The sequence below is a fragment of the Oncorhynchus tshawytscha genome, linkage group LG02 (assembly GCF_018296145.1).
Source record: "Oncorhynchus tshawytscha isolate Ot180627B linkage group LG02, Otsh_v2.0, whole genome shotgun sequence".
Lineage (NCBI taxonomy): Eukaryota > Metazoa > Chordata > Actinopteri > Salmoniformes > Salmonidae > Oncorhynchus > Oncorhynchus tshawytscha.
In genome coordinates this window covers 33,924,125-33,936,327 of record NC_056430.1, presented here as the reverse complement: position 1 = coordinate 33,936,327, position 12,203 = coordinate 33,924,125, and the positions used below count along the sequence as shown (strand labels likewise).

The following is a 12,203-nucleotide window of genomic DNA, read 5'->3' as shown; positions in this document are numbered from 1 at the left end:
TTCACTTTAAAAATGCAAAAAAAAAATAGCACAATTGGTTGGGAGAATGTAAAACGTCAGCCATGTTCTTCAGCGCCATCTTTGGCACACATTGAACAAATCTGATCTAACAAAGTGGATATTCGTCAAATCTGTCATTTAAGAGCAATGCCTTGTTAATTCACCAAAAGTATATTAAAGTATATATTAGGATTTCTTCTAAACTCGGGTTGGAGTGAAAATGTATAGGAAGGTAGCTCTCCAGGAACAAGGTTGGAGAGCCCTGACCTAGGACATCAACAGCCAGCCACCCCGCATCATCCCATGTGATCGTCAAGGCTGCATACAGCATATATCACTGAAATATTCTAATTCCAACACATCACCTTCTAGTTGATGACCAAATAGGCAGCATAATGCTCATGCCAGTCCTCTTGAACCCACATGTAGTCTAGTAGGACTCTGCAATGATGAGGTGGTGTGTAAATGTGTGCGCATCAATTTCAGCTTGTTTTCGGAGTCTTCGATTCCAACCACAGGAGTCGACTCCTTTTGACTCCAACAACAGGAGTCAGATTCGGGGTCGACTCCAAAAATCTCGGAGCACATTACTTTGACCACCGCGCGTTTCCATGGTAATTCGATTGTTGGTCGAGTTCAACTGACATCTTTACTGCATCTACAGTATGGAGTGGCCCCTGCAAAAGCAACAAAAGGTTCCATGGTTACCATGCGTAAACACGCACGAGTGGATCAAGAACCAGCGCTACTCCCCAAGAGTAGACGGCCATGACAGGTCGAATGCTGAAAACAGAACTGGTGTCGCTACCTATCAATTTACAATAGGAGGACATTAGATACAATATAAATCCAAAACTGTTTCATTTGACTAGGTCTATAATCGCAGCACCCAAAAATGGATGATTTGGAGATAGAGGAACAACTGGCGCGAATTAAAAAGAGAGATTTATTGCAGACATATTTCTACAAAATGGCAAGCAGAGTGTTCGGTCCCGCTAAAACACGGGACAGGGTTTTCATCGCGCCACCGATGCCCAAACGGCCCGTTTGCACGCCGAAGCCTGAAAGCCAAGTGCTGACAAAATGCCGATATGGGTCAGTGGCGGCCATGGTGTCGGGAACAGGGGACAGAGTCAGTGGTGCTCCAATGACAGTGATGCCTTTGGAAGTTAATGACGCGAAGCACCAAGACTGGGTTAACCAAAGGAGGTCATTTCGTCGACAGTTCGATAGTCTCGGAGACTTGTCGAAGTGGGTTAACAGCAAGCCGACGGTTACCGAGCTGGAGATGTTGGTTGTGGAAAGAGAGAAAAAGAAGCAGAGAACTCCCTCACCTGTCCTGGGTTTTACTTTGACACCCCCTGAGACTCTTAAGGTAACCCCAGCGAGCAAAATTATGTTGAAAAAAATGTATTGTAGACATTTCCATGCGTTGAAATCAGGTTCATTTTCGGTTCTAAATTAAAGTCGAATAGACCTTTAAAATGTTTGTTTTTTGTTTCTATGGCCAAATTTCAACTATACTTTCGTTCACTTATATATAGAAAGCATTATCACATGTTTTATTCTAATTGGAGCCAACTGAAGATTGCATTATGGAATATTTATTATTCCTCCTATTATCTGTTTTTCAAAAAGCATTAGAAGTGGCAAGTTTTCAGACCAACAAAAAAACAACAACAGAACACAAACTACAATAACTCTTTTACAGTCTTGCTACGACTGTGATATGTGGTTGTTTATCTGCCTTAATTGAATGCACTGGCGGGAAGTACTCTAAGAGCATCTGCTAAAAGACCTTAATGTAAAAAATAAAGACTTGCAAAGCATGCAGGGTATTATTATAATGACATCGGCACCCAAACAAGACCACATTTATTTTTTTCTGACCGGACCAAATCTGAACCAATCATAGACATCTACGTGTTAATGGAGTTAAGTTTAATGATGTATAATGGCGCCGGAGGGGGTGGCTTCCGTTTTAACTGCTCCTAACCAACTGTGCTATTTGTTAGTTTTTTCGCAATATTTGTAAATTATTTTATATATATATAATGTTGCTGCTACCGTCTCTTATGACCGGAAATAGCTTCTGGATATCAGAACAACGATTACTCACCTCGAACTAGACAGTGTTTTTTTTTAATGAGTAGAAGATGCAGATGCAGAAGATGTTTTGGTTCCCCGAGACCAGGCCCAAATCCCTGTCATTTGCGTGAAGAAAAGATGGAAATACAGGGGGTGGAGATTGGGGTGCCTTGTGAGAATTCATTGGCGAGTGTGTAACCCGCCTCTACCATCTGTTCTATTGGCCAACGTGCAATCACTGGAAAATAAACTTGATGATGTCCGTTCGAGATTATCCTACCAACGGGACATTAAAAACGGTAGTATTTTATGTTTCGCCGAGTCGTGGCTGAACGACTATATGGATAATATAGAGCTGGCTGGGTTTTCCGTGCATCAGCAGGACAGAAGCCTTTGTGTTCAACCTCTCCCTGACCGAGTCTGTAATACCTACGTGTTTCAAGCAGACCAGCATAGTCCCTGTGCCCAAGAAAGCGAAGGTAACCTGGCTAAATAACTACTGCCCCGTAGCACTCTCGTCAGTAGCCATGAAGTGCTTTGAAAGGCTGGTCATGACTCATATCAACACCATCATCCCGGAAACCCTAGACCCACTCCAATTCACATACCGGCCCAACAGATCCACAGATGACGCAATCTCAATTGCACTCCACATTGACTTTTCCCCACATGGACAAAAGCAACACCTATGTGAGAATGCTGTTCATTGACTACAGCTCAGCGTTCATCATCATAGTGCCCACAAAGCTCATCACTAAGCTAAGGATCCTGGGACCTAACACCTCCCTCTGCAACTGGATCCTGGACTTCCTGACAGGCCACCCCAGGTGGTAAGGGTAGGCAACAACACATTTGCCATGCTGATCCTCAACACTGGGGCCCCTCAGCGGTGCGTGCTTAGTCCCCTCCTGTGCTCCCTGTTCACCCACGACTACATGGCCAAGCACGACTCCAACACCATCATTAAGTTTGCTGACGACACAACCGCGGTAGGCCGGATCACCGACAACGATGAGACAGCATATAGGGAGGAGGTCAGAGACCTGGCAGTGTGATGCCAGAACAACAACCTCTCCTTCAACGTGAGCAAGACAAAGGAGCTGATCTGGACTACAGGAAAAAGAGGGCCGAACAGGCCACCATTAACATCGACAGGGCTGTAGTGGAGCGGGTTGAGAGTTTCTAGTCCCTTGGTGTCCATATCACGAACAAACTATCATGGTTCAAACACACCAAGACAGTCGTGAAGAGGGCACGACAACACCTTTTTCCCCCCAGGAGAAAAGATTTGGCATGGGTCCCCAGATCCTCAAAGAGTTGTACAGCTGCAGCATCGAGAGCATCCTGACCGGTTCAATCACCGCCTGGTATGGCAACTGCTGGGCATCCGACCGTAAGGCGCACCACTGGGGCCAAGCTTCCTTCCATCCAGGACCTACTGTATATATTAGGCGATGTCAGAGGAAGGCCCAAAAAATGGTCATAGACTCCAGTCACCCAAGTCATAGACTGTTCTCTCTGCTACCGCACGGTCAAGTCTAGGTCCAAAAGGCTCCTTAACATCTTCTATTGCCAAGCCATAAGACTGCTAAACAATTAATCAAGTGGCTACTCGGACAATCTACATTGACAACCACCCCCCTCGTTTGTCCTCCTTTGTTTTTACACTGCAACTCGCTCGCTGTTTATTATCTATGCATAGTCACTTTACCCCTACCTACAGTACATGTACAAATTACCATGACTAACCTGTACCCCCGCACATTGACTCGGTAATGGTACCCCTTGTGTGTATTGTTATTTTATTGTGTTACTTTTTATTTTATTTTTTAACTTTGGTAAATACTCTCTTCACTATTTCTTGAGCTGCATTGTTGGTTAAGGGCTTGTAAGTAAGCATTTCACGTTAAGGTTGTATTTGGCGTATGTGACAAATAAAATGTGATTTTATTTTATTTACAAGTTTGTACAGCACCATACAGCACAGTACAGTAGAGCAATCAGAGTAGAATACAGTTCAGTACAATATAGTTCTTTACACTGTACTTTACTGTGCTCTGCTGTCCTCTACTGTACATCACTGTAATCTACTATGCTGTATTCTACTGTACTGAACTATATGTTCACTGGGAAATCATCAATGAGTGATGCCTACATGGCTCATAGACCCCATTATGTTACTTGTCTTCATCACCTTTCTCTGTCCCTTCTCCAGGCCAGAACACGTGCCAGCCCGACCCGTCCTTCTCGGCGGGCTAATGTGCCTCGCACACGCGCAGCGCGGTCCCAACTGCACAAGGTAAAGGAGGTAAGGAGGTACCTCCGCACTCACAAGCTCCGACCCTCTGAACTGGCCAAGAGGCTTGACAAACATGGCACGGGACGCATAAGTCGGAATGACCTCCGAGCTGTGTTTGAGAAGGTAGTGATCCTATAAATAATATAATGACATGGCAATCCATGTGAGTGTAGGCCTATGTGTGTGTTTATTGATATTGATGCATCTCCATCAGGAGGGCCTCCCTGTGGTGCCAGAGCATCTGGATGACCTGGTGTCCACTCTTAGCTGCATGGAAGGGGACACAGTGACAGTGAAGGACTTGGCGGAGGGAATCAAGGCCTGGAGCCTAGAGAGGGAGAAGGAGGAGAGTACCAGCTGGGGCCGCAGGGGCCTGACAGAGAGAGGAGAGCTAGAGCTGGAGAAAGGATGCAACAGGGAAATAGAGAGAGTGAGGTGCAGGGAGCAGCGGTCTCCGAGCATCCCAGGTTAGTAAAGATGGAGACATGATCCTCTCAGCTCATCACCCAATCAGCATTGTGTAGCATTGTTAAGTTGTATGATGTGATTATATGGATACAAATGCAGTGCTAGAAAGACCTCCCATTGCCTTGTCTCCTCTCCCCTCTCCTCCCTCCTATCCCCTCTTCTCCTCTCAGCACGGAGGCCAGTGTGGAGCCGTGGTCTTAAGCGTGGGACAGGGAGGCATGGTGCCCAGCTCCTGCCCCTCCCCAGTCCTGAGCTGTGCCTGCAGACTCCCCTGTCTCTAGAGGAGCAGCAGGAGCAGGCCCTTATCCAGCAGCACCGCCGCAACAGGAACAAGGTGAGGGCAGGACCAACACAATCAAATCCTACAGGCAGGACACCTCCTGTCCAGAGACAACTGTCACTACAGGTGGGCCGGGGCGGCAGCGTAGCCTAGTGGTTAGAGCGTTGGAGTAGTAACCGAAAGGTTGCAAGTTCAAAACCCACTGTTAACTGCCTTGCTGTCATTGAAAAAAAATAATTTGTTCTTAACCGACTTGGCTATGTTTCTCACTCTCTGACTCTAACCTGGTCTGTAGGAGGGCATGCAGGATGAGGAGGTGCTGGCCATCATGAGGACAGTGTGTACAGGGAACACCACCCAGGATGCCCACTCCCACCCCTCCTCTCTGGGAGGAGACACGGCCCGAGCGTTGGACAAGTTCAGGAGGCAGTGTCTGGGGGAGTACCTGGACTCACTGGACCAGTGTCACACACAGGGGGTCACAGTCAACCAGGCCACACTGGAGAGAGGTGAGACCCATAGAAAAACACACATACAGCAAATATGACAAACACAGTACACTAGACACCCAAGCACAGTTGTTGGGTGGGTGTGCTGGATGGGGGTGGACCTTGATAATTGCATTGATTTACACACTTGGGTTAACATTTTTTTAGCAGGGTCTGGAAAACAAATGGACCATGCAATTCTACGTCATTTACATGATAGATATTAGCACAAAATGGCCAAAATAATACTTTGTTTCATTATTATTATTTTATTGAAGTCGGAAGTTTACATATACCTTAGCCAAATACATTTAAACTCAGTTTTTCACAAACTTTAAGAATGTGAAATGTCAGAATAAAAGTAGAGAATTGTTTATTTCCGCTTTTATTTATTTCATCACATTCCCAGTGGGTCAGAAGTTTACATACTCTCAATTAGTATTTGGTAACATTGCCTTTAAATTCTTTAACTTGGGTCAAACGTTTCGGGAAGCCTTCCACAAGTTTCCCACAATAAGTTGGGTGAGTTTTGGCCCATTCCCTCTGACAGAGCTGGTGTAACTGAGTCAGGTTTGTAGGCCTCCTTGCTCGCACACACTTTTTCAGTTCTGCCCACAAATTTTCTATAGGATTGAGGTCAGGGTTCCAACTGTAATGTTGTGTTTGCCGCGATTTCATATCCTTCTCGTATTTTACCGATAAACAATGGCTTGACTGACTTTTGATATTACCCTAATAAATTTTAGGAACTTTTGTGACGGTGTGGTGGGGCTATTAGCGTATACTGCAGCCTATGATATGAAGGTAGAGCACACCCGCTTTCCAACTGACTCCGACAGTTGAACTTGAGGTGACAAATAATGTTTAGGCCTACCAGAGTTACTCCTACAATCTAACAATATAATGCTTGTCTTTATAAAAAAAGATTCTGATTGAAAATGTACAAATTAATCTCCTTCTGTACGCCTATATCTGTATAGCAGACACAGTAGCCCATCTGACAAGGATAAAGAAATGCATGTTGGTGTCGTAGCATGCAGCTGGCATATCTCTCTCTGGGGCTAGGCCTAAGCTGGGTTCTCTTCCTTTATATTCATTTTGTAAATAGGAATATCATACAGTAGACACCTAAGCATAGCAGTCCATTTAAATGTTGAGGTGATTTAGTCATCCAACCGCTAGAGTGTCCGAAGTTAGGGGGTGTCCGAAGTTAGGGGGTGTCCAAAGTTAGGGGGTGTCCGATGTTGGGGGGAAATTAGCTATACAGGCCTATGCATGCAATGCCCTGATGCATTTATTGCTCAAATCTCTGACAGCTGAACCGTGAGGTGGACAATTATTTGTTTTCGGAAAGTAAAAACAATATAACAATAGGTTATAAAGTTTTGCATATGCTACACATGGAAACACAAGGAATAGTGTTTTTGTAATTTGTTATAGGCTGTTATTAAGGAATGTAAATGTGGCTCATTTGGCCAATATCCCTGGTTTATTGATGGTGTTGGCTGCGTGGGTGGACTCACTAATGGGTTACGCACCCAATGCATATGGATGACCAGTACATTTCTCAAATGTCAGATGATAAATAAAAATCTTCCCAGTCACTTGTCCAGAGCCAAAAACCCGGTTAAAGAGGGATTTTTAAGCCTTGAGACAATTGAGACATGGATTGTGTATATGTGTCATTCAAACTGTGAATTGGCAAGACAAGATTTAAGTGCCTTTGAACCGGGTATGGTAGTTGGTGCCAGGTGCACCGGTTTGTGTCAAGAACGGCAACATTGCTTAGTTTTTCACGTTCAACAGTTTCCGTGTGTATCAAGCAGAGGCTGGTGGGAAGGAGATATAGGAGGACAGGCTCATTGTAATGGCTGAATGGAATGAATGGACCAGAATCAAATGTGGTTTCCATATGTTTGATTTGTTTGATAAAGTTCCATTGATTCCATTCCAGCCATTACATTGAGCCCATCCTCCTATAGCTCCTCACACCAGCCTCCTCTGGTGTCAAGAATGGTCCATCACCCGAAAGGACATTCAGCAAACTTGACACAACTGTGGGAAGCATTGGAGTCAACACGGGCCAGCATCCCTGTGGAACGCTTTTGACACCTAGAGTCAATACCCTCACAAATTGAGGCTGTTCTGAGGGCAACTCAATATTAGGAAGGTGTTCCTAATGTTTGTTATACTCAGTGTATAGTATAGGCTACAGTAGGCTACAAAATACATTTTCCAGTGACACTGACTCACCCAATGATGAAGATGAAGCATAGGGTACTCACCGGTGATGTGCTCGTGCGGCAGGGTAGCCTAGTGGTTAGTGTTGGACTAGTAACCGGAAGGTTGCAAGTTCAAATCCCTGAGCTGACAAGGTACAAATCTGTCGTTCTGCCCCTGAACAGGCAGTTAACCCACTGTTCCTAGGCCGTCATTGAAAATAAGATTTTGTTCTTAACTGACTTGCCTAGTTAAATAAAGGTAAAATAAAATATAAAAAAATATTTGAAGATAAACTACTTTGAAAATCAGTGCAGTTCACTCAGAATTGCTCCAAAGTTGTTGAGATTTTTTTTTTGCTTCTACAGACAGATTAGTCTTCTCTTTTTAAACTGACAGCCGCAACCATAGAAATATAACCCATAGATGGCAGTTCCCATTCAAGTCAGGACTGGCAGCCAATGCTAGTGTAGCCATGAGTTTAACAGTCAAAGTGCCAGGATTAGAGGTTCCAAAATCCTTCTATGGATTATCCTGTATCTATGGCCACAATGCAACAAGCTGTTCTATATTTGCCGCGCATGCTCCCCTAATTGCGGCCTTCCCGACTAAGTGTTTGTGATAAAACTTAATCCACAGCTATTTTTTTTAGAAGCTATTGATCCTCTGTAGATAAATGATGCTCTGTGGTGTAGTATTTTGAATTACTTAATTTATGTCTGTTCAGGCAGGAGTAATATAATTTTGGGGGAAATCATTTTTTTATTGCCTAATTTTGGCAAAATTATTTATATTTATCAGGGGGTGCTGCAGCACCCACAGCACCCCAAATACCTTGAGGCAGGCATTAGGTAAAGCACAAACATATATCCCTTTGACTTTACATACAAAAACAATTTCAGATGATGTTGACACCTTTTCTATTCTAATCACATGACCTTATGTGACAAGTACCCTTCATTACTGATTAATAGCACTTTAAAGCACCTTGATTATAGGTGTGTGTGTCCTGCTCCTCCTCAGTTCTGCTGCATCCAGGGGACCATGTCCTAAAGGGTCCAGAGAGTGTCTTGCTGAGGCAGGCAGGAACCAATCCCATGCCGGGGTGTGGGGGCCGTCTGAGGACCTGGATCGGTTACAGCAGCAGTACCCCGCGGGGGGGTGAGGAGAAGGAGGAAGAGGAGCATGGCCTGGAGGAAGAGGCCACTCTACACAAAGTCTGCAAGGATACGTGAGTATTTATGTCATCAACCGCAGATAGATGATCAAATTGACCACACAGTGACAGTCAAATCAAGCAGAGAATAGTGATTTAAGTTTGTTTTATACCACATGCAGTTCTGACAGTGAGGGAGAAGTCTACAGCTCTGACATTCCCTGTGGTGTTTTCTGCCTTCTCTCCCAGGCCTTTGTACCCCTCCCATAGGTCTGTACGTCGGGGACCCAAGATGATGACCCTGTCCACAGGTCGAGCTGAGGTCAGACACAAGACAGAGTGCTGGCTGACCAGGGAGGAGTACACCCACATGACCAGGTGAGGAGGAAGAAGGTGCTAAGTAGAACCATACAGCGTTCTTCGGTTTGTCCCCACAGGGTAGCCCTTTTTTTGTGCTGGGTAGAACCCTTTGTAGAGGGTTCTATCTAGAACCCTCTATGTAGGGTTCTTCAAAGAACCCCCTGTATATGGTTCTACCAAAAACCATTTTATCATCTAAAGGTTCTTCCTAGAATCGTCTATGAAGGGTTTTCCTGAGAACCCTTTTATCTTTGGAGGGTTCTTCCTAGAACTCTCTATGAACGGTTCCACCAGCCTTATTAGCCTTTAAAAGTAAATTATTTTTGACAACATATTCCATATATCATCAGGCATTTTTTTTGAGGGCTTTAGTTATACCCTAACACAGTGGTGTTAGGAATCTCCTGGTTTACAGGCCACATCAGGCCTGCAAGTCACATTGTCACATTATCAAGTCGCATTATGCATTATATAGTGTGTATGTTCTGTTTGTTTGGAGCAGCAACATGAGGGAGCCGTCCAGCCGTAGAGCCGACCCTAACGCGTTCTGGACTGGTCAGGACAACCATGTGAGACTCTACCTGCCCAGAGTGGGCCTGTCTCCCGAGGGGGTCCTCTTTGAGCACATCATCCGCTCTCCCGCCCCAAGCCCCGGCAGCTGGCCTGTCAACGACAAGGGCTACTTCACCTCTGGAGACATAGATGGACACAAGGCCTACACCCTGTAGAGCACTTTACTCCATGCTCCAGATACAATATTGTACTTTCATGTGGGAGTTCAAAGACTTTTTGCTGTTAGATTATGGTTACAGTCTTATCCAAGGGTCTCCTCTTCATTTCACGAGGCTATTTTTAATTGAGATTATTTTGTCTTTGAAGCTAATAAAGACTATAATATAAAGTGAATGTCCAGTCAGAGCAGTATCCTTTTAGGTGAGTAGTTTTTAATGACGATCTCTCAAGACTGTCATACTGCTTTATGGCATACAGTCACATTGTCGTGCAAATTATAGCTAGAGTCTGAAAGAATTATATGGATTTATTGTTTGTCAAATTATTGAGCATGTCAACTCATAAGCATCAGAAATTGTCCTTATTTAACGTATCAAGATCTTGATATGGACCTCAGTCAAGTGCATATGCATTGTATGTGCAGAGAAAATATACTATGTAAGCCTACTGACAGTATTTATCATCATAGAGAAAATATTTTCATATAGATAGATATGGACTTGCATATTTTATTATTTTCTCTATCTATTTGAGTTGACAACATGCTCAATTTGACAAACAATAAATCCATTTAATTCTTTCAGACTGGCTATAATTTAATTATAGTTTAATATAAAAATTATAATGGTAATGTTAAAACCCCACACAAAAGTAGCGTAGCAACAAGAATGACATTTTCTGTGGTGTAAGTCAATATCCGGCCATATGATATCTGGAGGGAATCCAAAAATGATTGGGGCATGAAAGAAAAATATGGATTTCATGTTTGTCTGAAAACTCAGAAATGCATCATATCATCCTGATTTTCAGCATATCAAGATCCTTATATGGACCTCAGCCAAGAGAAGCATTTCTGGAATCAATATGGCTTACTATATATGAATGTTCTGAGAAAATACAGATATGCGATTTATACAATCCAGTATTTGTCAACTTGAAGAGAAAGAATAGCATGTCACCTAGAATAGCATGTCATTTAGAAAGTATTCAGACCCCTTGACTTTTTCCACATTTTGTTACGTTACAGCCTTATTCTAAAATGGATTAATCATTTTTTCCCCTCATCAATCTACACACAATATCCCATATTGATAAAGCAAAAACAGGTTTAGTCATTTTTAGAAATGCATAAAAAAACTGAAGTATAAAATTTACATAAGTTCTCAGACATTTTACTCAGTACTTTGTTGAAGCACCTTCAGCAGAGATTACAGCCTCGAGTCTTCTCAGGTGTGACGCTACGAGCTTGGCACACCTGTATTTGTGGAATTTCTCTCATTTTCTGCAGATCCTCTCAAGCTATGTCAGGTTGGTTGTGGGGAGTGTTTCTGCAAAGCTATTTTCAGGTCTCTCCAGAGATGTTCAAGTCCGGGCTCTGGCTGGCTTGTCCCGAAGCCCCTCCTACGTTGTCTTGGTTGTGTCCTTAGGTTTGTTGTCCTGTTGGAAGGTGAACCTTCGCCCCAGTCTGAGGTCCTGAGCTCTCTACTTTGCTCTGTTCATCTTCCCCTCGATCCTGACTAGTCTCCCAATCCCTGCCACTGAAAAACATCCCCACAGCATGATGCTGCCACCACCATGCTTCACCGTAGGGATGGTGCCAAGTTCCCTCCAAACGTGACGCTTGGGATTCAGGCCAAAGAGTTCAATCTTGGTTTCGTCAGACCAGAGAATCTTGCTTCTCATGATCTGACAGTCTTTTTAGGTGCCTTTTGGCAAACTCCAAGCAGGCAGTCATGTGCCTTTTCCTGAGGAATGCCTTCCGTCTGGCCACTCTACCATAAAGGCCTGATTGGTGGAGTGCTGCAGAGATGGTTGTCCTTCTGGAAGGTTCTCCCATCTCCACAGAGGAATTCTGGAGCTCTGTCAGAGTGACCATCAGGTTCTCTGTTACATCCCTGACCAAGGCCCTTCTTCCCCGATTGCTCAGTTTGGCCGAATGGCCAGCTCTAGGAAGAGTCTTGGTGGTTCCAAACTTCGGAGCTCCAAGAGCAATTCCTTCGACCTCATGGCTTGGTTTTTGCTCTGAGATGCACTGTCAACTGTGGGACCTTATATAGACAGGTGTGTGCCTTTCCAAAACATGTCCAATCAATTGAATTCACAACAGATGGA

General features: G+C 44.1%; 1 protein-coding gene across 2 annotated transcripts; it reads left to right on the top strand.

Moving 5' to 3' along the window:
* Positions 1 to 516: 516 nt before the first annotated feature.
* On the top strand, positions 517 to 11,331 carry si:dkey-197j19.5 (EF-hand calcium-binding domain-containing protein 12). Of its 2 annotated transcripts, none has more exons than XM_024437903.2 (8): positions 517 to 1,375; positions 4,304 to 4,396; positions 4,602 to 4,854; positions 5,026 to 5,189; positions 5,431 to 5,644; positions 8,867 to 9,074; positions 9,249 to 9,377; positions 9,862 to 11,331. In XM_024437903.2, the coding sequence occupies exons 1-8, from the start codon at positions 896 to 898 to the stop codon at positions 10,085 to 10,087; spliced, it is 1,767 nt and encodes a 588-aa protein (XP_024293671.1). In that variant the 5' UTR covers positions 517 to 895; the 3' UTR covers positions 10,088 to 11,331. The 2 variants fall into 2 exon arrangements, with proteins under 2 accessions (XP_024293671.1, XP_024293665.1); XM_024437897.2 differs by having other exon boundaries at positions 4,304 to 4,510.
* Positions 11,332 to 12,203: the final 872 nt, after the last annotated feature.

Coding starts and splice junctions, on each gene's coding strand:
- si:dkey-197j19.5 (XM_024437897.2), top strand. CDS start 896: ATGGATGATTTGGAGATAGAGGAACAACTGGCGCGAATTAAAAAGAGA. Junction 5,190..5,430: donor ACCGCCGCAACAGGAACAAG/GTGAGGGCAGGA, acceptor CCTGGTCTGTAG/GAGGGCATGCAGGATGAGGA. Junction 9,378..9,861: donor GAGTACACCCACATGACCAG/GTGAGGAGGAAG, acceptor TGTTTGGAGCAG/CAACATGAGGGAGCCGTCCA.